The following is a 27197-nucleotide window of genomic DNA, read 5'->3' on the forward strand; positions in this document are numbered from 1 at the left end:
GTCCAAATTTGGATATAGCTGCCACATAGACCGATCTCTTGATTTAGGGTCTTGGACGCATAAAAAGCGGATTTTTTATACGATTTTGATCGGTTGATTTCATATCGGTCCAAAAGTGGATATAGCTGCCATATAGACGAATCTCTCGATTTAAGGTCTTGGCCCTATAAAGGGTGCATTTATTATCAGATTTCGCTGAAATTTGACACAGTGACTTATGCTAAGCTTTTCGACATCCATGTCTTATATGGTTCAGATCGGTCTATATTTGGATATATCTTTCAAAAAGACCAATGTTGAATCAAAATTGAACAGTGACTCAATGTTCGTGCCGATTTTGGTCCAAATCGGACTATATTTCGATATTGACGCTGTGGGTTCATAAATAATGAATTTTTCAGCGGACTATAAAGAAAGGTTGTTTACATATATGGAGGCCACCGTAGCGCAGAGTTTAGTATGTCCTCCTATAACGCTGAAAGCCTGGGTTCGAATCCTGGCGAGACCATCAGAAAAAATTTTCAGCGGTGGTTTTCCCCCTCCTAATGCTGGCAACATTTGTGAGGTACTATGACACGTAAAACTTCTTTCCAAAGAGGTGTCTGCGGCACGCCGTTCACACTCGGCTATAAAAAGGAGGCCCCTTATCCTTGAGCTTAAACTTGAATCAGACTGCACTCATTGATATGTGAGAAGTTTGCCCCTGTTGCTTAGTGGAATGTTCATGGACAAAATTTGCATTTGCTTACAAATATACCCGAGGAGGTGGGTGGTTCGGCCCAGCCGAACTTAACGCCTTTTTGCTTGTAAAGACTGTAGCGATTTGATAACAAAAGACAGACGGACGGACATGGTTTGACTTTCTTAGATTTTAACGACAACCAAGAATTGGTATTTTATAGGATTGGAATTCGAATTTTTTTCGTATTGCATCCATCTTTCGGCGGTTTGTTTGTTTGACTACAATAGTTAAAAACGAAAATTATTTCTTTGAGTGCTTTTATAGCTTACCGTGTCGACAGTTGAGAAGATAAATTACATTTCGCAAATTACGGCTGAAGCAGCAATTGAAATGGACAAACCAAAGGCACCAAGGACCTGGATATGCATAGAACGCGACACATGCACGTATATTAAGAACTTCTGGCAATATCATCAAGGCCCCTACCCTTTGTATCTTGCCTCTAATACCATTTCGCAAAGTGTCTATCAATGGGCATGGGGCAACAATGCAAAATTTTGCTTACCTGGACTCTGTGGTTTTCTTTGTCACAGACGTAGATGAAGCCCAAGGCATCTGTGGTCACACCCCATGGATAATTGAATTTGCCATCTGCGGTGCCTTGTGAGCCAAATGCCCTTAGGAAACGTCCTTGCGGATCTAGCACTTGTATACGATGATTGTAACTGCAAGATAGAAGACAATGCAAAATAGGGGCCATAAGTAAACACAAAGGCAATGATAATAGCAGCAGCAGCAACAACAACTACAACACCAACAACAAGATAAATAGCAATGACAATAAAATTATTTCAATAATCATGGAAGGCTTAATTCTAGGCTTAGTCTATGGTTTCAATTTGCATTTCATCCGTAAAATGTTATGTAAACTATGTGGAACTCCAATAACACTTTTCATTTATTTCCTTAACCTTAGACTTTGCCACATGCAACACAGGAATCAAATGTTAATTTGTTGAAATAAAAGTTTTAAGGGAAACGTTTCAACATTGATTAAAAATAAGATTCCTGGTAAGAAAAGTCTCCTTACTAGGGCTTATGTATATTTCAAATGGACAGACGGACAGAAAGATTTAAGTTTGTGAATTCGGAAGAAAAGTTCAACTCGATTGGTTTACCTCACAATGTTGTCTGCACCCAATCTTGTAGAGCTCTTAGGAATAATCCCCCCTTTCATTACCAAGGAAGTAATGAAAGAGGGCATGATGTAAGGCTTAAAATAGGAATTGCTCTATGCCTGGAAATTAAAGCCTTTGCTTATTTTGATCAATGACGCACATATGCGTGTCATAAATTCCCATGAACTTTGACGCTTCCCGTTTTTGTCTTTATGGCAAATTCATAAATGTATTTCCCACAGGGATGTGGAATGCCATCCTAAATCATGTTACAGCCCTAAACCAAAAAAAAAGTTTATTTTCAATTCTCACAAGACTTACATGTAAAATTAACAAAGGGCTGTAGGTCTGCAGCAGTCTGTCAACTTTCAAACCTTTGTATACCCTACACCGCTACTGTGGCACAGGGTATTTTAAGTTAAAGGATTTGTTTGTAACACCCAGAAGGAAGACAGACAGACCCATGGATAAGTATACCGATACACTCAAAATCACATTCTGATTCAATATAGCTATGTCCTTCTGTCTGTCTGTCTGTCCATGTTAATTTGTGTACAAAATACAGGTCGCAATGGGGCCTGAATCCAAGAATAGTCCAATGGCTCTACAAAAGCGTGATAAGACCATTACTTTCTTACCCCTCAGTAGTTTGGTGGACTGCTATGGAGAAAAAGTGCAACATAAGGACCATGCAACAGGTTCAGAGAACATGTTGTCTTGGCATAGGCGGGGCCATGAAGACCACGCCCACTAGGGCACTAGAGACTATTTTAGATATCCGACCCATTGGCATACAGATTAAATGTGAGGCAGCCATTGCGGCTATGAGACTTAAGGCGATGGGAGAATGAGTAGGGGAGCAGCTCATACCATTGCGGTATACTCAAAGGGACGATAGGAAAACTGGAAGGAAGGGAAGAGGTTTCCGATCGGATACCTGAGACGACACTTGAGGTCGAATGCTAAACACTGCTGCCAGCGGCACAGTCTTGGACTGATGGAACCCTAGTATTGCCGTCTAGAAGATCATGTTACATGGATCGATCAAAGCAAGGGGACAGAGTGGGCCTGGGGGACTACATTGAGAACCCAGGGACTAAGATCTGTCCTTTATCGAAGGAAGGGAACAGGTTTACGATCGGATACCTGAGATGAACCTTGAGGTCAAGTGCTAGACACTGCTGCCAGCGGCACAGTCTTGAACTGACGAAACCCTAGTATTGCCGTCTGGAAGATCATGTTACATGGATGGATCAAAGCTAGGGGACAGAGTGGGACTGGGGGTTTACATTGAGAACCTAGGGACTAATATCTCTCCCTTCTGGAAGGAAGTGAAGAGGTTTCCGATCGGATACTTGAGATGAACCTTGAGGTCGAGTGCTAGACACTGATGCCAGCGGCACTGTCTTCGACTGATGGAACCCTAGTATTGCCGTCTGGAAGATCATGTTACATGGATGGATCAAAGCTAGGGGATAGAGTGGGCCTGGGGGTCTACATTGAGAACCCAGGGACTAAGATCTGTCCTTTATCGAAGGAAGGGAAGAGGTTTCCCATCGAACGCCTGAGACGACACTTGAAGTCGAGTGCTAGACACTGCTGCCAGCGGCACAGTCTTGTATTGACGAAACACTAGTATTGCCGCCTGGAAGATTATGTTACATGGATGGATCAAAGCTAGGGGACAGAGTGGGCCTGGGGGTTTACATTGAGAACCCAAAAACTAAGATCTGTTTTAGACTGCCTGGCCTTAATGCGGTCCTGCAGGCAGAGATCCGGGCGATCACGGAATGCCTGATGGGGGTGGGGAATCCTTACTAACTAAAGGACGTCGAGAGTAAACATCTTTGCAAATTGCAAATTTTGCCCATGAACATTCCACAAAGGAACAGGGGCAAACTTCTCACATATCAATGCGTGCAGTCCGATTCAAGTTTCAGCTCAATGACAAGGAGCCTCCTTTTTATAGGCGAGTTCGAACGGCATGCCGCAGTGGGACACCTCTTTGGTGAGAAGTTTTACATGGCATAGTACCTCACAAATGTTGCCAGCATTAGGAGAGGAAAACCACCGCTGAAAATTTTTTCAGATGGTCTCGCCAGGATTCAAACCCATGCGTTTAGCGTCATAGGCGGACATGCTAACATCTGCGCTACGATGGCCTCCTTCTGTGGTGGTGACCAACTTTACGGACAATAAAATGGCCAAAAGGGCTATAACAACCAGGAGGGTAAGGTCACGAACGGTCTTGCAGTGTAAGTAAGAGATTACCGCCTTCTCTGAGAATGGCACAATCCGCATCGTTTGGGTGCCGGGCCATAACGGAGTAAGGGGGTATCAAAGGGCAGTCGATTTGGCAGTGAAGGCCAGAGAACTACCATCGATAATCTTGGTTAACCTGAAGCCTTTCGGGTCGACGCAAACCGATATAAGGGTGTGGGCATTAAACACAAATAACACTGTGGAACGGCGAAACAGTTGGCAGGACGGCGAAAATCCTATGGGGTGATCCGGATCGTGAGAGGACCAAGCTAATACTGAAAGGAAGTAAAAAGGAGGTCAGTATAGCTATGGGGTGACCCGGATCGTGAGAGGACCAGGCTATTACTGAAAGGAAGCAAAAATGAGGTCAGTATAGCTTTTGGTGTCACCTCGGGACACATAGGACTACAAGCTCACTAGTGCAAAATCGGTGCGGCGAGTGATAGTATGTGCAGGGCAGGTGGGGAAGATGATGAGACGTTGGAGCATTTTCTATGTCATTGCCCGCCTTTTGCGGCTAAAAGACACCGGTAATTAGGTGGGGACTCGATACCAGACATGAGGCAGATATGAGTGGTATAGAAAACCATTAAGGAATTTGGAAGTAACAGGGCATTCCTAACTTAAAAATTTTTTTTTTCGAGCTACTTTTTAGTTTTTAGAGCCCAAGCCGATTACTGGCTTAGGTTTATGTCTATAGTGGCAGGGGGCAAATTAATATCTGCACCCTATTTTCAAACTAACCTAACCTAACAGGTCGCAATTTTCGTCTGATCGTCTTAAAATTAGGTATGGACATGTTTTACGAACAGAGACGAAGTCAGTTGAAAATGGAAAAAATCGGTTCAGATTTGGATATAGCTCCCATGTATATGTTCGGCCGATTTGCAGTAATAATGCAATAAAATGGTCATTTGTTAAACGATTCTCTCAATTCGGTAGGAAGGATTTTCTCTTGAAACTCGACATTACTGATGAATTTCATAGAAATCGGTTCAGATTTAGATATAGTTGCCATATATGTGTATCGCCCGATTTTCCCTCCTAGAACCACTGCAAGTGCATTAATTGACCAATCGTGCCAAAATTTTGCACAAGGCTTTCCTAGACGGCTACCACAATATCTGAGAAGTTTGTTTGAAATCGGTTCAGATTTAGACATAGCTCCCATATATATGTTCGTCCGATTTTGAGAAATATTGCAATAAAGTGCTCATTTGTTAATCGATTCCCCCGAAATTTGGTAGAAGGGATTTTCTTATGACTCTTAACATAACTGGAGAATTTCATATAAATCGGTTCAGATTTAGTTATAGCTGCCATATATGTGTATCGCCCGATTTTAGCTTCTAGAGTCACAGCAAGCGCATTTATTGACCAATCTTGCCAAAATTTTGCACAAGACTTTCTTCGACGATTACCACAATATGTGAGAAGTTTGCTTGAAATCGGTTCAGATTTACATATAGCTCCCATATATATGTTCTTCCGATTTTGGGAAAAATTGCAATAAAATGGTCATTTGTTAAGCGATCCTTTCGAAATTTGGTAGAAGAGATTTTCATATGACTCTTAACATAACTGGAGAATTTCATATAAATCGGTTTAGATTTAGTTATAGCTGCCATATATGTATATCGCCCGATTTTCACTTCTATAGCCACTGCAAGCGCATTTATTGACCACTCTTGTCAAAACTTGGTACAATGCTTTCCTTGACGACTACCACAATATCTGAGAAATTTGCTCAAAATCGGTTCAGAATTAAATATAGGTCTCATATATATGTTCGCCAGATTTTGTGTAATTTGCAATAATGTTGTCATTTGTCAACCTTAGTTATTACAGTTTGAATATAATTGCTCGAAATTTGATACGGATTGTTTAATAGCCCATCTGATAACATCCGCCAAGGTCCATCAAAATTGATTCGGAATTGGATATACCTCCCACATTGTACTTGTAGGGTATTATACAGTCGGCACCGCCCGAATTTTGCCTTTCCTTACTGGTTTTTTATTTCCTTGGTCTATATCGTACACGTTACGCGATTTACCGATAGTGACGTATTTGCACACACCCTTGAAATGAGCAAAGAAATGCCAAGGGAAATTGAATTTGCCTTTATTGGGAATCATGAAATCCGTTTTTTCGTTAAGAATAAACATCATTCCGTTTATTTGATCTAAAACAGTTATTGACATTTTTTCTTACAAAGACTACGGTTTTATGATGCAATATTAGGTGACTTAGGTAGTGTTTGAATTCGTGGAAAATTCAATTTTAGACTGCAATACAAATAACAGCTTGGACACATGTCAGTCGCCTTTAGAATGGGCGATGTAAAGTGGGCGATAAATTTGAAAACCTGGCTAATGGAAATTGTCATGCACGACAATCTGTAGATATTTTTCAATAATTTTCACCACCGAAGGATGGGAATATACTCATTTTGAAATTCCGTTTGCAACACATCGAAATATCCATTTCGGACCCTAAAGTATATATACTCTTGATCGTCATAAAAATCTAAGGCGATGTAGCCAAGTCCGTCCGTCTGTCTGTTGAAATAACGCTACAGTCTTGCTGCTACAGTTATGGAGTTGAAACTTTGCTTAGATTTTTTTTTTTTTTATATAGACAGGTCAAGTTCGAAGATGAGCCATGTCGGACTATACCTTGATATAGCCCCCATATAGACCGTTCTGCCGATTTATGGTCTTAGGCCCATAAAAGCCACATTTATTATTTGCTGAAATTGTCACAGTGGGTTGCGTTAAGTCACCCGCCATCCTTCTTTAGTTAAGCCGAGATCGGTCCAGATTTGAGTATAGCTGCCATATAGACCGATCTCTCGATTTAAGGTGTTGGGCTCATAAAAGGCGCATTTATTGTCCGATTTTACTGAAATTTGAGACAGTGAGTTGCGATAGGCCCTTGGACATCCTTCTTCAATTTGGCCGAGATCAGTCCAGATTTGGATATAGCTGTCATATAGACCGATCTTTCGATTTAAGGGTTTAGGCCCATAGGTGAAGTCTATTAACCATTTTTTGCTGAAGTTAAGCGCGAATAGTCATGTTAAGTCCCTTGACATTCGTACCGAGTATGATCAAGATCGGTATTTATTTGGACATAACTGCCATATACACCAATTTATCAATTTAAGATCATAGGCCCACATTAATTGTCCGATTTCGCTGAAATTTGGAGCTAGATCAGTCTAGCTTTGGATATTGCTGCCATATGTACCGATCTCCCGATTTGAGGTTTTAGGCCCATAAAAGGTGAAAAAATTAATCGATTTTGCTGAATTTTAGCGCAATTAGTTGCGTTAGGCTCATCGATATTCGTAAGATCAGTCTATATTTCGATATAACTGTCATTTAGACCGATCTCTCAATGTAAGGTCTTGGGACCACAATGGCGTTTGATTTCTATGAAATTTGTTATAGCGAGCTGTTTCAGACTCATCGACATCCCTGTTCACTACAGCGCTACTATCCGTTTTACTGTCTGTCATACTGTTGACCTTTGTGTCATTCTGTGGCTCTATTTTCCCGTCAGTTTGTCCTGTTTTCTTTTCGCCTCTCAGTCAGATGCCTGCCCATCTGCCTGTTTCTTCTTTTGTCTATTTGTCCATCTGTCTATATGTTCACCTGTCTGTCTGTCCTTATATCTGTATGACTGTCTGTCCACCTGTCTGCCTGCTATCCTATCCTACTATCCGTTTTACTGTCTGCCATACTGTTTACCTTTGTCATTTTCCCATCAGTTTGTCCTGTTTTCTTTCCGCCTCTCAATCTATCACTACAGCACTACTATCCGTTTTACTGTCTGTCATACTGTTTACCTTTGTGACATTCTGTGGCTCTATTTTCTCGTCAGTTTGTCCTGTTTTCTTTCCGCCTCTCAGTCTATCAGTCTGCAAATATGCCTGCCCATCTGTCTGTTTCTTCTTTTGTCTATTTGTCCATCAGTCTATATGTACACATGTCTGTCTGTCCGTATATCTGTATGACTGTCTGTCCACCTGTCTGCCTGCTCACCTTTCTGTTTTTCTTTCTGTCTGGCTTTATATCTATCTGTCCGTCTAACTTACTAACCATCTGTCTGTCCGTCTAACATATAATCCATCTGTCTGTTGGTCTGTCTGTCCTCCCGCCTGTCGGCCTATCTGTCTGTTCGCTTATCTATCCATCTTTCTTTCTATGTGTTCGTCTGTCAGTATGTCCGTCTGTCAAAATTAAGCACAGCAGTTCCACAAAAAAACTTTCCGGTCGGGCAAAGACGCATTTATGGTCCGATTTCAAATTTTTTATTTGCTCGGTTTTACAGAATTTTGTGGCCAACATTGCAGGCTCAGCAATAGGTCCCAGGCAATCTAGGGCCTTAAACTATGCCAATAATCTGGCTGGCGCACACATGTGCTCTGTGGCCAAGAAAAACAAGTTGCAAAAACCAAATGCAAAAGAAGGAAAATTAAAGATGAACCATGGAAAATTATTGTTTGGTTGAACGAGGTCGAGTGAGATACCCTGCTGCTAGCGACCCAGTCTTGGATTAAGGTACCTGGGATTGGCATCGGCGAGATCGTGCTACACAAATGGATCAAAGCTAGAGGGCAGAGGGGGATGGCAGAGAGAGCCTAACATTGAGAACCCAAGGACTGAGATCTAATTTGGAATGCCTGACTCTAAAACCGTCATGCACGCGGAGATTCGGGTGATCGCGGAATGTGTGTGGCGGTGTTGTGCTAACGCAAGAACGTCGAGTGTAAACATCTTTACGGGCTGTAAACTGGAATTCAGAGCAATAACAACCAGGACGGTATGGTCTCGAATAGTCTTGGATTGTCAGAAGGAGATTATAGTTTACACATTTATCCTGAGTTTCGGAGGAGGTAAATCTTTTTGAAGGATTTCAATTGCTGTTTTTGTAATGGCGTATATCTCTTCCTGAAAGACCATACCCTTTGATCTCCCATATGAAATGCTCGATGCTAGAAGACCCTTCACCGTTATCCTCATGAAGCCATCAGGGAAGACCGAGGTCTCATCGTCCTCAAACATATTGTAGCAACCGCCTCCCAAACTTCACTTCCGGGCAAGCAAATTCTTAAGACTTTTTCTCGAATCGGTGTGGTTGCCTGGTAGTCTGAAGCCATCCTCAGTCTACCCACCGCATTTATAATATTCGGCATGAAAATGTTGCCGCACCCGCCCTTCTGCCGAGCTCTTCCAGCCTGAGTGCTTTTTTGAGGTTACAGTTTGGAATATATACCTCAATAGGCTGTATATTCCTGCCTGCTGCGCCGACCTCAAAGCACCCATTACTACAAAGCTGATCAGTTTTTGGACCTTCTCAAACGCCCTAGCACGTGTCTTTCCAACGAAAGCCTTCTGCCACAACTGTCTCTCAGCCAATAATAGCATTGGTCACTCGATGGCCATGTACAGGCAGTAAATCATCCTTGGTTTAACTCTTCACATACTATCGAACATCGAGGCACTGGGCGCATTGACTGTCGGTTTCCTTCCTATTGTCTTCCTAGGGTTAGTCCTCGACCCATTCCAAGTAGCCCATGACCATAGTCTCCTCAGTGAACTTTCAATGATCTTGCTGATCGTCGAAAGAAACTTGCCTAGGCACAATAGCACGAACTTCTCTTATAACAAGGTTACAGAGAATCGGGAGGAATATTAGCCCCCTGTATAACAAGTAAGGACGGCCTAAAGTCGGGCAAAGTCTACCTTTTGAAACCCTACACCACATTTGATATGCAGGCTTAATCATCGAATATAAAAATTGCTTAAATATGATTTTTTGAGAAGATCGATTGATAAAAGGGGTTAGCAAAGATCTTGAAAGTGAAAATCGGGAGATGCATATACGGAAGCTATATCTGAAATTGAACAAATTTCTATGAAATTCATCAGACATCAGACAACAAATGACGATATAATTGCAATTTTAGTCCAAATCGGGCGAACATATATATGGCAGCTATATCTATATCTTAACCGATTTTTTGCAGTTTCAAGAGGCTTCGTCTCTAGGCCCAAGAAAATGCTTGAGCTAAATTTTAAAACGATCGGTTGAAAATTACGACCTGTACTTTGTACACAAATTAACATGGACAGACTAGCAGACATACAGACGGAAAGACAGGCATAGTTAAATCGACATACTGGCAGACAGATAGACATAGTTAAATCGAGTAAGAAAGTGTTTCTGAGTCGATCGACATACTTCAACAATGGGTCTATCTCTTTTCCTTCTGGGTGTTGCAAACAAATTCACTAAATTCCCTGTAGGAAGTCTGGGGTTAATTGTCCCCAAGTTAACACTTTTGTTTACTATGTATGTGACATTGTCACCAAATTGTCTACAGTCTTGCCTTCAATATTTTTATTGACAGGTGACAAACTATAATATATGTATATAATTTTTACTCGTTTTCGGAATTGCCGGTTTATAAGTCCTTTCGAAAAAAAGAATAAAAAAATTGCAAATTCAGCAAATGATGCTTATTAGCGACATACTATTGACACTGTCACTATTGAAAATGTCTATAGCAAAAAGCATGGTCTAGGGTACAGTTTGCCAGTAGTTCTGGTGACACCGTCAATAGCAAGTCAGTATAGATTTTCTATTGACCTGTTATAGTACCACAATAGTGGTGTGGGATATAAAAATGTTGTATAAATCTCACAGCTTTTGTACACACATTGTAGCCTACCGTTTAGCTGCACTTTAAGAGAGTTGTAGTTGCAAAACTTTAACTAAAAGAATTATTCTACACTCTAATCCTTGTCTGGTATGTACAGCTTTTCCCTACACTCCCCCAACCATTCTAACTTCAGACTCATTGTGTTACCACAAAATGAAAATGCAATAATTTAATGGATTGTGAGCACATAGAAAGACTTACCAACACCATTGATAGTCATTGGCTGAGAGACATTTTAATGAAATGATACCAAAGAAAGTGAAATAGTAGGAATCCTATTTTGCCTCAATAGAAAGTTGTAATTAAATTTCTCATTAACATGGACCATTATCCTCTAAGCAATTCCAATTAGATATTGGAAACCTAGAAGGGAAATATTTCTATCATTAATACTCCCCACACGCCAATTGTCTTTGTGCCATTCGAAGATTATCATCACCCGTGGCTAAAGGCAAAAACAGCAAAGAGACGGCTACTTTATGGCAGGGTATGTAATTAAGAACGGAAAGCTCTAGTAATACCAGCTTTTGGTAGTTGGAGAATAAAAGAAGTAGGAAAATGAAATGTTAATGCATCCAAAAAATATTTGCCTATGTAGCATACATATGCAACAAATCGATTTGAATTGGGGTTCTTTAACTTTAAAGAGAAAAAAAATAAGAGTGTGCTAAGTTCGGCCGGGCCGAATCTTATATACCCTCCAACATGGATCGCATTTGTCGAGTTCTATGCGCGGTATCTCTTTTCAGGCAAAACAAAGAATTTTGAATAAAAACTGTTATGCTATTGGAGCTTTATCAAGTTATTGTCCGATTCGGACCATACATGAATGCTGAACATTGTAGAAGTCATTGTGTATTATGGGTTGCCCAAAAAGTAATTGCGGATTTTTTGAAAGAAAGTAAATGCATTTTCAATAAAACTTAGAATGAACTTTAATCAAATATACTTTTTTTACACTTTTTTTCTAAAGCAAGCTGAAAGTAACAGCTGATAACTGACAGAAGAAAGAATGCAATTACAGAGTCACAAGCTGTGAAAAATTTTGTCAACGCCGACTATATGAAAAATCCGCAATTACTTTTTGCGCAACCCATATTTCAGTTGTAGGGGCCCAAGAAGCAAAATCGGGAGATAGGTTTATATGGGAGCTGTATCAAGCTATTGATCGATTCAGACCATATAAGACACGTATGTTGAAGGTCATGTCAGAAGCCGTTGTACAAAATTTCAGCCAAATCGGATGAGAATTGCGCCCTCTAGAGGCTTAAGAAGTCAAGATCCCAGATCGGTTTATATGGCAGCTATATCAGGTTCTATACCGATTTACGACATTCTTAGCACAGTTATTAGAAGTCATAACAAAACATCTCATGCAAAATTTCAGCCAAATCGGACGAGAATTGTGCCCTCTAGCGGCTCAAGAAGTCAAGACCCAAGATCGGTTTATATGACAGCTATACCAGATTATGAACCGATTTGAATCATACATAGCACAATTGTTGGGAGTGATACCAAAGCACTAAGTGCAAAATTTCAGTTAAATCGGACGATAATTGCGCCCTCTAGAGGCTCAAGAAGTCAAGACACAAGATCGGTTTATATGACAGCTATATAAAAACGTGGACCGATTTGGCCAATTTACAATGCCAACCGACCTATACTTATAAAAAGTGTTTGTGCAAAATTTCAAGCGGCTAGCTTTACTCCTTCGACAGTTAGCATGCTTTCGACAGACAGACGGACGGACATTCGATTCGGACCGATTCGGACCGTTCTTAGCACAGTTGTTGGAAATCATAACAGAACACCACATGCAAAATTTCAGCCAAATCGGACAAAAATTGTGGCTTCCAGGGGCTCAAGAAGTTTAATTGGGAGATCGGTTTATATGGGAACTATATCAGGTTATAGACCGATTTGAACTGTACTTAGCACAGTTGTTGGAAGTCATGAAAGAACACCACATGCAAAATTTCAGCCAAATCGGACAAAAATTGTGGCTTCCAGGGTCTCAAGAAGTCTAATTGGGAGATCGGTTTATATGGGAGCTGTATACAAATCTGAACCGATATGGTCTATTTGGTAACCCCAGTGACCTACATCAACACTAAGTGCCCGTGCAAAACTTCAAGCGGATAGCTTTACGCCTTTAACCTCTAGCGCTATTTCGACAGACGGACGGACGGACATGGTTGGAACGACTCAGATCGTCGAGACGACTTTCCCCGATCCCATGGTGGTGGGTATAAAAATTGTCTTCATGTAGTATACCAATTAAAAGTTCTTATTCTATGTGTCATTGTATATTATGTATAAGAGTATATAAGTAAAGTTAATAACAATAACATGTGACTTACCGATCTGCTATGATATATTGTCCGATACGATTGACCGCCACACCGGCCAAACAATCGAATTCGCCTTCACCATTGCCATATTCACCGAACTGTTTAACGAAGATGCCATTCGAGTCGAACACCTGGACGCGGTGATTCGAGGAGTCGGCTACGACAATGCTATTATCCGGGCCGACGGCTAGGCCGCGCGGCCAGGTAAAAGAACCGGGTTCGCTCCCCCGGCCCCCCAATTGGAACAGCTGTTGACGCTTGCGCAGGTACAATTGCTTAGGGGAAGTACCTGCCACTCCGGCCATACCGTGAGCTGCTGCTGCTACCATAGGGGAGGTAGGGGAGCCTAGCCCGTTTTTTGACGCGTCATCATCGGACGAGCCAAGTTCACTGACCTGCCTCAAGGGCAGACCCAGGCTAAGGCGACGCGATACATCGCTGGCAGCGTGGCTACGACTACTGCCGCTAGCACCATGCGATGACGATGGTAGGGCCGTAGAAGTGCTACTGCTGCCAAGATTATCACGGCCACTGCTCGAAGGTGTGTCCTTTGAGCTCTTACTGCCGTACTTGTTCTTCAAATAACGAGCCCAGGAGCTCAAGGCCTCACCATCCTTATTGTCGGCGTTAGATGTTGAGGCGCCCGCACCACTGCGCGACGAGGTACGTTCATTGACTGGTGAACTGTCCCGAGATTTGAGGGCATGCGATGAACGACTGCGTGATAGATCGGTGCCTCCATAGCCGCTATATCTGTTAGAATGATACAAGAGAATAGACTGTTAATATATTTGATAAACAATAGAATGCTCTGCATTGAGACTATTTAGACGTTTTGGAACTCTCTGTAATGTTGATTTCGATTGGATTTATTATAAACTTGAATATTTGTATTCTCAATTGAGGTTGTTCTTATAATAATTTTGTAAGCGTATGCCGATTATTATTTACATAATTTTAAATAGATATAGGGTACAGCGCCGTAGGATACACTAAGCGAACATAATAATCCTGGCTAGTTGGTTATGGTTTTGTATCAGCTACTCTAGCGCCAGCAGCATAATCTTGGTTTAACGAACTTCTGTTCGAACATTTAAGACCCATAAACTGCGTTATGTTTCCGGCTGACTACAATAACCCGGTCCTGAAGGGGAAAATCCTAGCTTACTCCGAATAGAGAAAAATCGATAATATTTAGGTGTTGGGTCATAGAGTAAGACTATTTGAATGAGAAGGCAAAAGATTTGGCGGTTTGGGCCAGAGGATTGCTATCAATGACCACTACGAATATGAAAACATGACTGATTATGAAGAATGAATTGAGAACGTGGTCGATGAAAACTAAATATTTGAATACATTTTTTTCACTAGAGGGAATGGGAATGGAGGCCACCGTAGCGCAGAGGTTAGCATGTCCGCCTATGACGCCGAACGCTTGGGTTCGAATCCTGGCGAGACCATCAGAAAAAATTTTCAGCGGTGGTTTTCCCCTCCTAATGCTGGCAAAAAAAAAAAAATGTTCATGGGCAAAATTTGCAATTTGCAGAGGGAATGGAATGATAAGGCGTATTGACGGAGCATCTGGAAGTATAAGGGAATGTAATGTAGGGAGAAGATTAAGCAATCACAACGGGCCTACCGAAAGTCTCAGCAGACTCAACCTTTTTAAAACCGGCTGATGGAGCCAATGGGTTTCAAGCTGATCTATTTAGGACCGAAGGCAAGTAAGGTGTGTGCATTATGCGCAATCTGACTACCAGTTCGAATACCCAATGGATTGGAAACTAAGTATACCCTACACAAGAAGGGAGGCTCATTTCCCCGGTGGCCAAGAAGAGGCCAGCGATCAAGATATTGCATTGCCTGCATATGTTGCCTTAACGGATGACCTCAACAGGGACATCATTGACGAGGAGAAGATAGTGTGGGCAGTCCGCACTTTCCGGTCATTAAAGCCGGCCGGACCTGACGGCACTGCTGCAGGAATCCTTTGGAGTGTGCCCTGGCTTGAGAGGATTATCCGAGAGAGCCTGACATGGTCCTACCAAGGGCATGGAGGGAGGCCAAGGGCATGGAGAGAGGCCAAGGAGGAGGGAGGTCGTCTCCAAAGCGGGAAGAATAAACCACAGTACGACGAAGGATTGTTGGACTATTAGTCTGTCTTTCTTTTTGCTGAAAACACGGGAAAGACTCATTGATCTGATGGTGAGGGAGGGACTGATGCCGGAAAACTTCAGTGGGGCACAACACATATACCTTAAAGGCTGGTCGGTGAAGACGGCCCTTCACGAGGTAGTACAGTAGGACGAGACGTCTCTCCGATAGAAGGAGTACACTTTGGCGGTCTTCTTGGATATTGAGGGAGTCTTTAATAATGTGGAGATAGGATCGATAGTCGCCGCAATGGACCACAAGGGGATTCGCCCCATAATCTCCCAGTGGACCAAAAGTATGCTTTATGGCAGGATTATTAAAGCGAACTCCCGCCCTTAGGAGGGGTGTTCTCGCCGATTCTATGGAACCTAGTGTTAAATGAAATCCTGTTGGATCTCGTTGGGGATAGCATGAGGATTATCGCCTATACGGACTACGTCATGCTGCTGGTCCAAGGCAGGTTTCTCTCGATCAGCGAGTTCATGCAAGGGTCACTGAGGAGATTATCGCGATGGCTACCAGAAATGGGTTGAGGACCATCCCAGGGAAGACGGAGCTGGTGCTCTTCACACGTAGATATAAGGTACCGGAGTTCAGACTACCGTCCTTGGACGGAATAACCCTGCGGCTGCAAAAGCAGGCGAAATGCCTTGTCATAGTCCTCGATTTAAAATTGTCCTGGAAGAAGAATACCAAGGAAAGAAACCGTAAAGTACTGTGCGCTTTTTACTCCTGCAGGAGGAAGTTTGATAAGAAGTGGGGGTAACCCCCGAGATGATTCATTGAATGTATACGGCCATTGTGAGACCATATGTGACCTATGGAGCACTGGTATGGTGAAAGGCGGTAGAGAAGGGGGCACGTTCGAAAGAGTTCGAGAAGGACCAGAAACTGCCCTGCGTTGGGGTCACAGGGCCACTGAGATCAGCACCGCAGGCCGGCCTGGAAGCGATGCTGTATATACAGTCCATTGAGGTCTATATTCGGAACTTCGCCGCCAAGGCTCCGCTTAGGATGAGGGAGCTCGGCCCGCTAAAGGAGGATAGTTGCGGCCACAGTTCGATTCTTGGTGTTATGGATGCGGAGGATAGACTGAGTAGAATCTCCGACTACCTGGCACCAGTGCCGACTGAGATGGGCTTCGGCGATTCGTTTTTCTGGGAGGGATGAATGGAGAGTGATTGCTGTACTTGAGGAGAATGAGACCTCCATCTATACCGATGACTCCAAGATGGAGTCAGGGACTGGATTGGGGTTCTATTCTGACGCACTCAATATCGGTATATCTCTGAGACTGCCGGACTAGTAGACGGTCTTTCAGGTACGGGTCTGTGGCATTACAATAGCCGCAAGAGAAATTCTGGATTTACAGCCCTCGAAAATCCGGATTTAGGTGGACAGTATGGCGGCGCCCAAGGCCTTGGGGTCGAGGAGGATAAGGTCGAGTTGCGTGGCGAATTGTTTAGAGTCCCTCGATAGGGTCCGGGCCCACGATGTGACGCTGACATGGGTTCCCTGGGCATGAGGGGATTCCAGGGAATGAGAGGGCGGACAAGTGCGCCAGGAGGGGTTCGTCTGCGCCGGGCGGACCAGTCACCGGTCTTGCCGAACACAGTAGAGTGGAGATGCATGGCGGATTGTTTGGAGTCCCTGGATAGGCTCCGGGCTTACCATATGGCGCTGACATAAATTCCTGATCATGAAGGGTATTCCAGGGAGTGAGAGGGCGGACGAGAGCGCCAGGTGGGGTTCGTCTGCGTCGGGCGGACCAATCACCGGTCTTGCCGAGCTACTGAACACAATAGAGTGGATAGGCAGAGCCGCGTCGGTGGATAAAAGGGACTCGGTGAATGGTTGGGGACTGCAAAGGCGTTTGGCCTGTCATCGACCCGAGGAGGACGAGAGAGATGCTGGCGGATGGTGCTCATGAGGAGGATTAGACTTCGATCTACAAAGATGGTTCCAAGATGGAGTCAGGGACTGGATTGGGGGTCTACTCTGATGCACTCAATATCGTTATGTCTCTGAGACTGCCGCGCGACTGTACGGTCTTTCAGGTAGGGGTCTGTTGCATTACAGTAGCTGCAAGAGAAATTCTGGATTTACGGCCCTCGAGTGGGAATACCGCACAATGACTTCTGTAGGAGTTGCCTCGGTGAGGATGAGGAGTAGACTATCGAGATCCTGCTGTGTTTAAGTCCGGGTCTGCGGGGCCGTAGGCTCTCCTTTCTGGGGAACCGTTTCTTTTGCGAATGAACTTGCGAACGTAGGTAGGCCTGGTAAGTCTCCTGAGATTTGTTGACGGTACAGGATGGTTCCGAGGGGGGTGCCATAAGCTCCATAAGAGGTCGATAAATACCTTAATAGGACCGGGCACTATTCCATAGACCACATAGCGGCGAGTGGGAATACCGCGCAATGAATTCTGTAGGAGTTGCCTCGATAAGGATGAGGAGGAGACTATCGAGCACTTGCTGTGTTCATGTCCGAGTCTGCAGGGACCTAGGCTTTCGTTTCTAGGGAGCAGTGTCTTCTGCGATCTGGATGAACTTGCGAATGTACCTGTGGTAGGACTAGAGACTATCGATCACGGCGGGGCCGTAGGCTCTCCTTTCTGGGGAACCGTTTCTTCTGCGATCTGGATGAACTTGCGAACGTAGGTAGGCCTGGTAAGTCTCCTGAGATTTGTTGACGGTGCCATAAGCTCCATAAAAGGTCGATAAATACCTTAATAGGGGTCATAATCGGGCACTGTGCCATAGGCCGCATGGCGGCACGTGGGAATACCGCCCAATGACTTCTGTAGGAGTTGCCTCGATGAGGAGGAGACTATTGAGCACTTGCCGTGTTCAAGTCCGGGTCTGCGGGGACGTAGGCTCTTCTTTCTGGGGAGCAGTTTCTTCTGCGATCTGGATAAACTTGCGAACGTAGGTAGGCCTGGTTAGTCTCCTGAGAACAGGATGGTTCCGACGGGGGTACCATAAGCTCCATAAGAGGTCGATAAATACCTTAATAGGGGTCATAATGTGCTATTGAACGCATGACGGCGCTCATGAGATTACGCACAATAACTTCTATAGGAGTTGCCTCGATGAGGAGGAGACTATCGAGCACTTGCTGTGTGCAAGTTAGGGTCTACGGTGACGTAGGTTCTCCTTTCTGGGGAGCCGTTTCTTCTGCGATCTGGATGAACTTGCGAACGTACCTCTGGTAGGTCTCCAGAGATTTGTTGACGGAGCAGGATGGTTCTGACGGTGGTGCCATAAGCTCCGGCGTAGGTATATGAGTGCTTGCGTGGCGATGGGCGATTCTTCACCCCCGCTTGGGTTCTCCAATCCTCCTCTATTGCCTTTAGTCTTAGGTCTATCATCTTCTTACTCTTCTCATTCTTTCTAAGATACTACCATGGGCCAAACTGGCTTCTGAGTGATCTCACCTTTGGTGGGCAATTCACTCAACCTAACCTAAACTATACAACATCTTCTGTGTGCGTGTGTCGTACTGGAAACCAGAAACAGTTTCACATAAGGTAAATATTTTCTGTAAACTGTGAACATTTGCCAGTTATTAAGTGTTTTAAAGGGTCAGAACTAAAATACATAGTTTAAAATGTCGTAGTGTTCTAGTGATTGAATACTGCCAATATAAACTTTCCTTACCTATGATGGGAATCCAGACTAAGTAAATATGACAGTTCATTATAATTTTCGATTTTAGCCATAAATTATGAATATTTAAGAGCTATAATAAATCCAATCGTTAGTACCTCACCATTAATTTAATTAAAGTTCTAAATATGCTCTTAGTATTATTCGTTTTAGGTGTAGTTAATATATAATTTGATTTTTTTTCCAAGACAATTATTAATCAGGGCTTGGATTAACTAAACTACGAGCTGTAACCATAACATTGTTGAGACTAGTAGTTAAAAATTTTGGTTTTGTTGTGTGTGTTTTAAACTAAGTTAATTGGGAGGAATTATTTGGATTTTTTTTTTGTTTTTTGGTTGGTTAAATATTAATAATTTGACAATGTTACGAATTAAAGGAAGGGAAAAGAAGAAAAAAAATTCAACAAATACCCGAATATACAAAACGATAACGATGTACTTAGAAACGAAATTGAAAAAATATTATTTGAAATGAAACAACAGAAAACGCATGATTTAATGTGACATTTATATATAAATACAAAAAAAAAAAAGAAAAATATGAAATGGCGATTTTTTCACTGAGATGATGTCATTAAAACAAATGAAAAAAAAAAATTGTTAAAAAAATAACAATCAGAATGTTCAAAACATTGAATATTTAGAAGAATTGAGATGAATGATAGAAACTAAAGGTTAGACGAAGAGGAAAGCGTTTCTGTGTGCCAAGGGAGTGTTGATCGAATTGAAATGTTTTTCATTTTTCTAATTCATAATAGCCACATTACAACATTAAGGACATTGATTTTTCAAAAAAAAAATGGGTAACGCGTTTAAAATTATTTACTTTTGATAGATGTTCGAGATAAACGATTATTTACAGCTTTAAAAATTAATTCAATATGAGGTGTTTGACGCGTTTCGTTTTGCAAATTAAGAATTTGGAATTTTTGGTTTTTTTTTCTATTATTATTAAAATTTTTAGTCAAATCTACTTGAAATTTAAATTTTTTTGTAATGCTTGAATTAAAAGTGAGACAGAGAGAAATAGAGAGAGAGTTATAAATTAAAATATTAAAAAATTTGTTTTTTTTGTAATTTTTTTTTCTTGTTTTGTGTTAGACTCGCACCTTGAAGCTAAATAAGCGGATGGTGATGCCGTTGTTGGCGACACGGGCTCGTCCACATCGTCATCATCGTTGCCAAACTGATGGGAGGAGCGACTGCGTGCCAAACGATTGCGACGCTCCTTCATGGCTAGGTAGCGTGAACGTCCGGTGCCATAGCGTGAATCCGAATCATCGCCGGTGCCGTTGGCATCCTCATCGAATGAGGCATTGGGCGTGGATAGGGATGGTTGCGATACTATGGCGCTGCTCTTGCTTTTGTTTAGGAAGCGGCTTGTGTAGCTGGAAAAGTTATCAGTTCGGATTTTTTTTGGTTGATTCGTTTTATTTCTTTTTTTAAACTTTGAGTTTTTTGAAAATTTTTGAATTTTTTACATATTTGCGGCTTCTATGCATTTGCTTTTTGGCTTCTTTTCTCGTTTCCATTGGAAAACATTTAACTGATTTTCTTTTTAATTTTCTTGCTTTAATCAATCATTCCATAAATCAAAAGCATTATCAACATTTTGTTTTATTATCTGTTTCGTACGCTGTTGTGGGTGTTTCTTGTTGTTGTTTTTGGTATTTTTGTTTTTTTTCTTATTAATTTTTTTGTGTTTGTGTTTTGTCAAAGATTTATACGCATTTTGGTTTGCGGTCAGTTTAGAGACAAAGAAAGGCGTTCTTATAGTTATGGTATTAGAGACAATAAGCGTTTAAGTGTCCTGTTGCTATTAAATGACATGTGGATGTTGATGTAAATGTGTATGTTTTTGAGTTTTTTCCTTGTTTTTCACTCCAAGCTGTATATATGTATGTGGTATATGGTTAAATGATAATGAATTTCTTATAAAAAAAAAACAAACAACAAGCTAAAATATTGTTGTCTAATAAAGCGTGTCCATTTGATGTCCACACAATATCCATTTGACTTGGGAAACATATATTTGCACAGTTATTACTCAAGTAAAACAGCATGTGCCATAATGCAAGGACAAAGAAAAACACTTGCCATTGTTCCCTACTCAAGAAAATCATAAACATAAATTTTATTTTAAATTTGTTCCAATGGCCAAAGGATGGTTGTATTGATAAGTATTGGCTAATGCAATTTAGTACATGTTTTATTATTTCAAAAAAAAAAAGGAAAACCAAACTTGACATTGGGTGCGTATACTTTATATGAATTTTTTTGCTTGAACAATGGTGCGTATGATTTATGTAGTTTTTGGGGGAAATGGTATATTTTGATAGCCACCACCATGGGATGGAGTGGTATACCCAATACACACTTAAAGCAGTAAAGAAAGGCAAAAATCGGGCGGAGCCGACTATATAATACCCTACACCATCGGGAATACATACTACTCTCAATACAAGGAAATCTAGTCAGACTTTTATTTTGCATACCTATTGGGCCTTAATTGGATGAATGATATGTATATGGGAGCTACATCTAAATTTGAGCCGATTTTAATGAAATTTTGCACACGTATTGGGACGTTACATAAAACATCTCATGCTAACTTTTGTAAAGATCGGACAAAAACTGTGCCTTCTACAGCCATAAAGGCCATATCGGCTGAAAGATATATATGGGAGCTATATCTAAATCGGAACCGATTTTGACGACATTTCCCACACATATAAAGACACTTCAGGCAAAATTTTGTGGAGATCGGTCCAAAATTGTGGCTTCTACAGCCTTATAAGGCCATATCGGATGAAAGATATATATGGGAGCTATATGTGAATCTGATCCGATTACGATGAAATATTCCACACATATGAAGACTTTAAATAAAAAGCTTCATTCAAAATTTTGTGAAGATCGAACCAACATTGTGGCTTCTGCAGCCTTAGAAGGCCATATCGGATGAAAGATATATATGGGACCTCTATCTAAATCTGAACCGATTTTAATGAAATTATGCACACATACTGGAACGTCAAGTAAAAAATTGGGGCTTCTATAGCCTTGGAAGACCATATCGGATGAAAGATATATATGGGAGCATTATTTAAATCTGAACCGATTTTTATGAAATTCTGTACACGTTTTTAAATGAAGAAAAACACACAGCGTACAAAATTTTGTAATAATCGGACGAAAATTGTGGCTTCTATAGCCCTAAAAGCTAATGCTAAAGCTAAACCTGAACCGATTTTAATGAAATTTTGCATACGTACTGGAACGTTAAATAAAATGTATTGTCCTGAATTTTGAAGAAATCGGACCAAAATTGTGACTACTACAGCTTTAAAAAGCCATATCGGATGAAGGATATATATGGGAGCTGTATCTTTATCTAACTCGATTTTGACGAAATTTTGCACACACATGAGGTCGTCAAATAAAACACCTCATGCTAAATTTTGTAAAGATCAAACCAAAATTGTGGCTTCCAAAGCCTTAAAAAGCCATATCGGATGGAAGATATATTAGGTTGCCCAAAAAGTAATTGCGGAATTTTCATATAGTCGGCGTTGACAAATTTTTTCTTGTGACTCTGTAATTGCATTCTTTCTTCTGTCAGTTATCAGCTGTTACTTTTAGCCTGCTTTAGAAAAAAGTGTAAAAAAAGTATATTTGATTAAAGTTCATTTAGTTTTATTAAAACTGCATTTACTTTCTTTTAAAAAATCCGTAATTACTTTTTGGGCAACCCAATATATGGGAGCTATATCTAAATCTGAATCGATTTTTTTCATAATCAATAGCGTTCACTCTTGAGCTAATTCGTGGTAAGGATCCCACTAACCCCAGAATCAGAAATCTGAATCTGGAAATAAACAAGGTAGTCAACGAACATAAGCGGAATTTGTGGCTGGAACACTTGGCTGGAACACAATGTAACTTAGGCACCGGTGTAGGCAAACTATGGTCTACTGTTAAGTCACTCTCGAACACCGGTAGACGAGATGACAGGACCTCAGTCCCTTTTGGCGAAATAACCGCGACTGATCCGAAGAGATGCGCCTGGTTTTTCAACCCTCAATTAATTGTGCATCCCGAAAGAGACAGGGCAAGGAGGAGAGCCATTCGCCGTATTCGTGGTCTCCAAACCGATGAACAGCCATCACAATTTACCATGGGCGAGGTTGCGAATGCCATCCGTGGCGCCAAATCATCTAAGGGGTTGGACCCCGATGGAATCTCTACATTGATGTTGAAGAATCTGAATTCACCTGGAGTTGAGTACCTTATTTCGCTGAAATTTGAAACAGTGAGTTGGATTGATAATTGAAATATATTAATATACATTTGTTTCGCTCTTCTTTTGTTGGGTCACAAAATAATTTCACTTTGTTGTTGAATTCATCCAGCTTAGACCAGTACTCCTTATTTTTTTCTCCTAAACTCAAATAGAAAAGCAAAACCAAAACAAAAACCTTCAAAGAGTTTCAGCGATGTGATGTAATTAATGTTTGGGAGGCGAGCTTTTCGCGCTTTGCCAGAGGGCTCATCTGATTGCTATGTCACCAAAAGATTATATGCTTGCGCCAACACACCAATTAGTGAGCAGTGCAATGGTATAAACATGCCCTTCGAATGAAACGTTAGGTCTTATTAGACAATCCGAGCAGCATGAATTTTCAGATGGCAATACCACAGTTCCGTCTCATATACATCATCCGAAACATCTTACATTTCAAACATGTTCGATAAACCTGTTGTAATATTTTTATTTTGCAGTTTTGACATCGACCGCAATGGCTGCCTCATGTCCATAGGACGCAAATCTAGATTGTTATTCAGTGGCGCTCATGCTCAGACAAGATGTTTTTTGTATTTGGTTAATTGTCCTAACGTTGCACTTTTTCTACATCGTAGTCCACCAAACTACTGAGGCGTCAGTTAGTAAAGGTCTAATCATTCTCCTGTAGATTTAGTGGATTTCACGGATTCAAGCCCCATCTGGAGCCTATGGTCCGTCTACATAGTGTCCCATATTTGCAAGCCTTCTTAGTAAGGTCCTTTAATTGGCACTTTCATTCCATGTTGGTTCAAATCAGTGCCCACTTTATACATTAACAGTATGTCTATGGGCCGGATATCTAGAATAGTCTGCTGTGGCCTAGTGCATGTGATTCGCCCTGGCTATGCCAAGACAAGATGTACTCTTAGCCTGCTGCGGTATCCTTATGATGCAAAATCCGGTGAAAATTGCATATCTTATGTCCCATAGCAGTTATATGAAAATATACTCCGATTTGGAACAAATACTAATAAGTACAAGTCATTGTTCAAAATTGTATAACAAAATATTGGTCTTTTTAGTAGCTATATCTAAAAATAAACCGAGCTGAACCATATACAACATGGATGTCGAAAAATATAAGTCAATGTGTCAAATTTCAGTTAAATCGGATTATAAATTCATCTTTTTTGGGGCCAAGACTCTAAATCGAGGTATCGGTCTATATGGCAGCTATATCCAAATCTTGATCGATCTGAGTGAAATTGAAAAAGGATGTCGAAGGGTCCAATACAACTCACTGCCATATGGGCCTAAGACCTTATATCGGAGGTTCGGTCTATATGACAGCTCTATCCAAATCTGGACCGATTTTAGCCAAATTGACGAAGCATGTCGAAGAGCCAAATATAACTCACTGTCCCAAATTTCGGCGACATCGTATAATAAATGCGCCTTTTATGGGCAAAAAACCTTAAATCGAGAAATCGGTCTATATTGCAGCTATATCCAAATCTGGACCGATCTGGGCCAAATTGACGAAGGATGTCGAGGAGCCTAACATAACTCACTGTCTTAAATTTCAGTAAAATCGGATAATAAATGTGGCTTCTAAATCGGGGGATCGGTCTATATGGCAGCTATATCCAAATCTAAACCGATCTGCGCGAAATTAGCGAAGGATGTCGAAGGGCCTAACACAACTCACTGTCCCAAATTTCAGCAAAATCGGATAATAAATGTGGCTTTTATGGACCTAAGACCCTAAATCGGAGGATCGGTCTATATGGCAGCTATATCCAAATCTGGACCGATCCGGGCCAAATTGACGAAGGATGTCGAAGGGCCTAACACAACTCACTGTCCCAAATTTCAGCAAAATCGGATAATAAAGGTGGCTTTTATGGACCTAAGACCCTAAATCTGAGGATCGGTCTATATGGGGACTCTATCAAGATATAGTACAATATAGCTCATCTTCGAACTTAACCTGCTTAGGGAAAAAAGACTCTGTGCAAAATTTCAGCTCAATAGCGTGATTTCAACAGACAGACGAACAGACATCTCTAGATCTTCTTAGATTTTTACGCTGATCAAGAATATATATACTTTATAGGGTCGGAAATGGATATTTCGATGTGTTGCAAACGGAATGACAAAATGAATATACCCCCATTCTTCGGTGGTGGGTCGAAAACGTTGAGGAATCGATATGCACCAAATTCCTAGTGAATAGTTCCCCCTGCGTTAAAATTGAGACACCTAGCTCTAGTCCAGTCGTATGCCATCTCCAAGACCCTTTCAGCCCTTGGATCCCAACCCTAAGATGTATTTTAGTAATGTCTGCTTAACAGCTTCCGTCAGTCTGCTCATGAATTCTTGTGTTCAAAGTGTAGATCCCATTTGTTGTCCAAAATCAGTTTTTCCGTCCAAAGACGAAGCCACGATAAGTAATTAAATGTAGCTCCCTTTCGTATTTTTCTTAAGATACGACTTAGCGCAATATGTTGGAATAATTTACAAAATCCCAAAATATAGGGCAGTATTGATATATGGGAGCTATACCAAAACGTAGACCAATAATACAAACAAGTAAAAGCGTGCTAAGTTCGGCCGGGCCGAATCTTATATATCCTCCAAAATGGAACGCATTTTTCGAGCTACTTTCCCGGCATCTCTTCATAGGCAAAAAAGGAAATAAGAAAAGATTTTCTCTGCTTTTAGAGCGATATCAAGATATGGTCCGATTTGGACCACAATTAAATTATTTGTTGGAGACCTGTGTAAAATGTCAGCCAATTCGAATAAGAATTGCGCCCTTTGGGATTTATATGGGAGCTTTATCGGGCTATAGACCGATTCAGATCATAATAAACACGTATGTTGATGGCCATAAGAGAATCCATCGTACAAAATTTCAGGCAATTCGGATAATAATTGCGACCTTTAGAAGCTTAAGAAGTCAAGATCCCAGATCGGTTTATATGGCAGCTATATCAGATTATGAACCGATTTGAACCATACTTGGCACAGTTGTTGTGTATCAAAACAAAACACGTCATGGAAAATTTCATTCCAATCGGATAAGAAATGCGCCCTCTAGAGGCTAAAGAAGTCAAGACTCAAGATCGGTTTATATGACAGCTATATCAGGTCATGGACCGATTTGAACCATACTTGGCACAGTTGTTGGATATCATAACAAAATACTTCGTGCAAAAATTCATTCAAATCGGATGAGAATTGCGCACTCTAGAGGCTCAAGAAGTCAAGACCCAAGATCGGTTTATATGACAGCTATATCAGGTCATGGACCGATTTGAACCATACTTGGCACAGTTGTTGGATATCAAAACAACACACGTCGTGCAAAATTTCATTCCAATCGGATAAGAATTGCGCACTCTAGAGGCTCAAGAAGTCAAGACCCAAGATCGATTTTTATGGCAGCTATATCAAAACATGGAACAATATGGCCCATTTACAATACCAACCGACCTACACTAATAAGAAGTATTTGTGTAAAATTGCAAGCGGCTAGCTTTACTCCTTCGGTGCTTTCGACAGACAGACGGACGGACAGCCATGGCTAGATCGATATAAAATTTCGCGACGATCCAGAATATATATACTTTATGGGGTCCCAGACGAATATTTCGAGTAGTTACAAACAGAATGACGAAATTAGTATACCCCCCAACCTATGGTGGAGGGTATAAAAAGCCTTTTACGTACTGAAATCCGAAATATCAGATTACAGATAATTTAATTGAAAAATTGTCAAATAATATCCAAAAATGTTTGGTATTACGTAAAAGGAGTTGCTGTCTTGTCCTGTAGTCCTTGGAAATCTTTGACCTGCTGTGCATATATTTAAGTACA

The 27197-nt window shown here is 41.3% G+C and overlaps 1 protein-coding gene across 7 annotated transcripts in view; it reads right to left on the reverse strand.

Annotated features, from left to right (window-relative positions):
- LOC106091788 (RING finger protein nhl-1) overlaps positions 1 to 27197 on the reverse strand; it is a 281737-nt gene that overhangs the window by 12589 nt on the left and 241951 nt on the right. For 6 of the 7 annotated variants that reach the window (XM_059369284.1, XM_059369283.1, XM_013258445.2 and 3 more), the window contains 3 exons: positions 20140 to 20418; positions 13216 to 13959; positions 1248 to 1407 (listed from right to left, as the gene is read on the reverse strand). In XM_059369284.1, coding sequence (XP_059225267.1) covers positions 1248 to 1407; positions 13216 to 13959; positions 20140 to 20418 — 1183 coding nt within the window. The remainder of the gene's footprint in view (positions 1 to 1247; positions 1408 to 13215; positions 13960 to 20139; positions 20419 to 27197) is intronic. The other variant, XM_013258450.2, reaches the window with a different exon arrangement.

This window comes from Stomoxys calcitrans, chromosome 5 (genome assembly GCF_963082655.1).
Source record: "Stomoxys calcitrans chromosome 5, idStoCalc2.1, whole genome shotgun sequence".
Lineage (NCBI taxonomy): Eukaryota > Metazoa > Arthropoda > Insecta > Diptera > Muscidae > Stomoxys > Stomoxys calcitrans.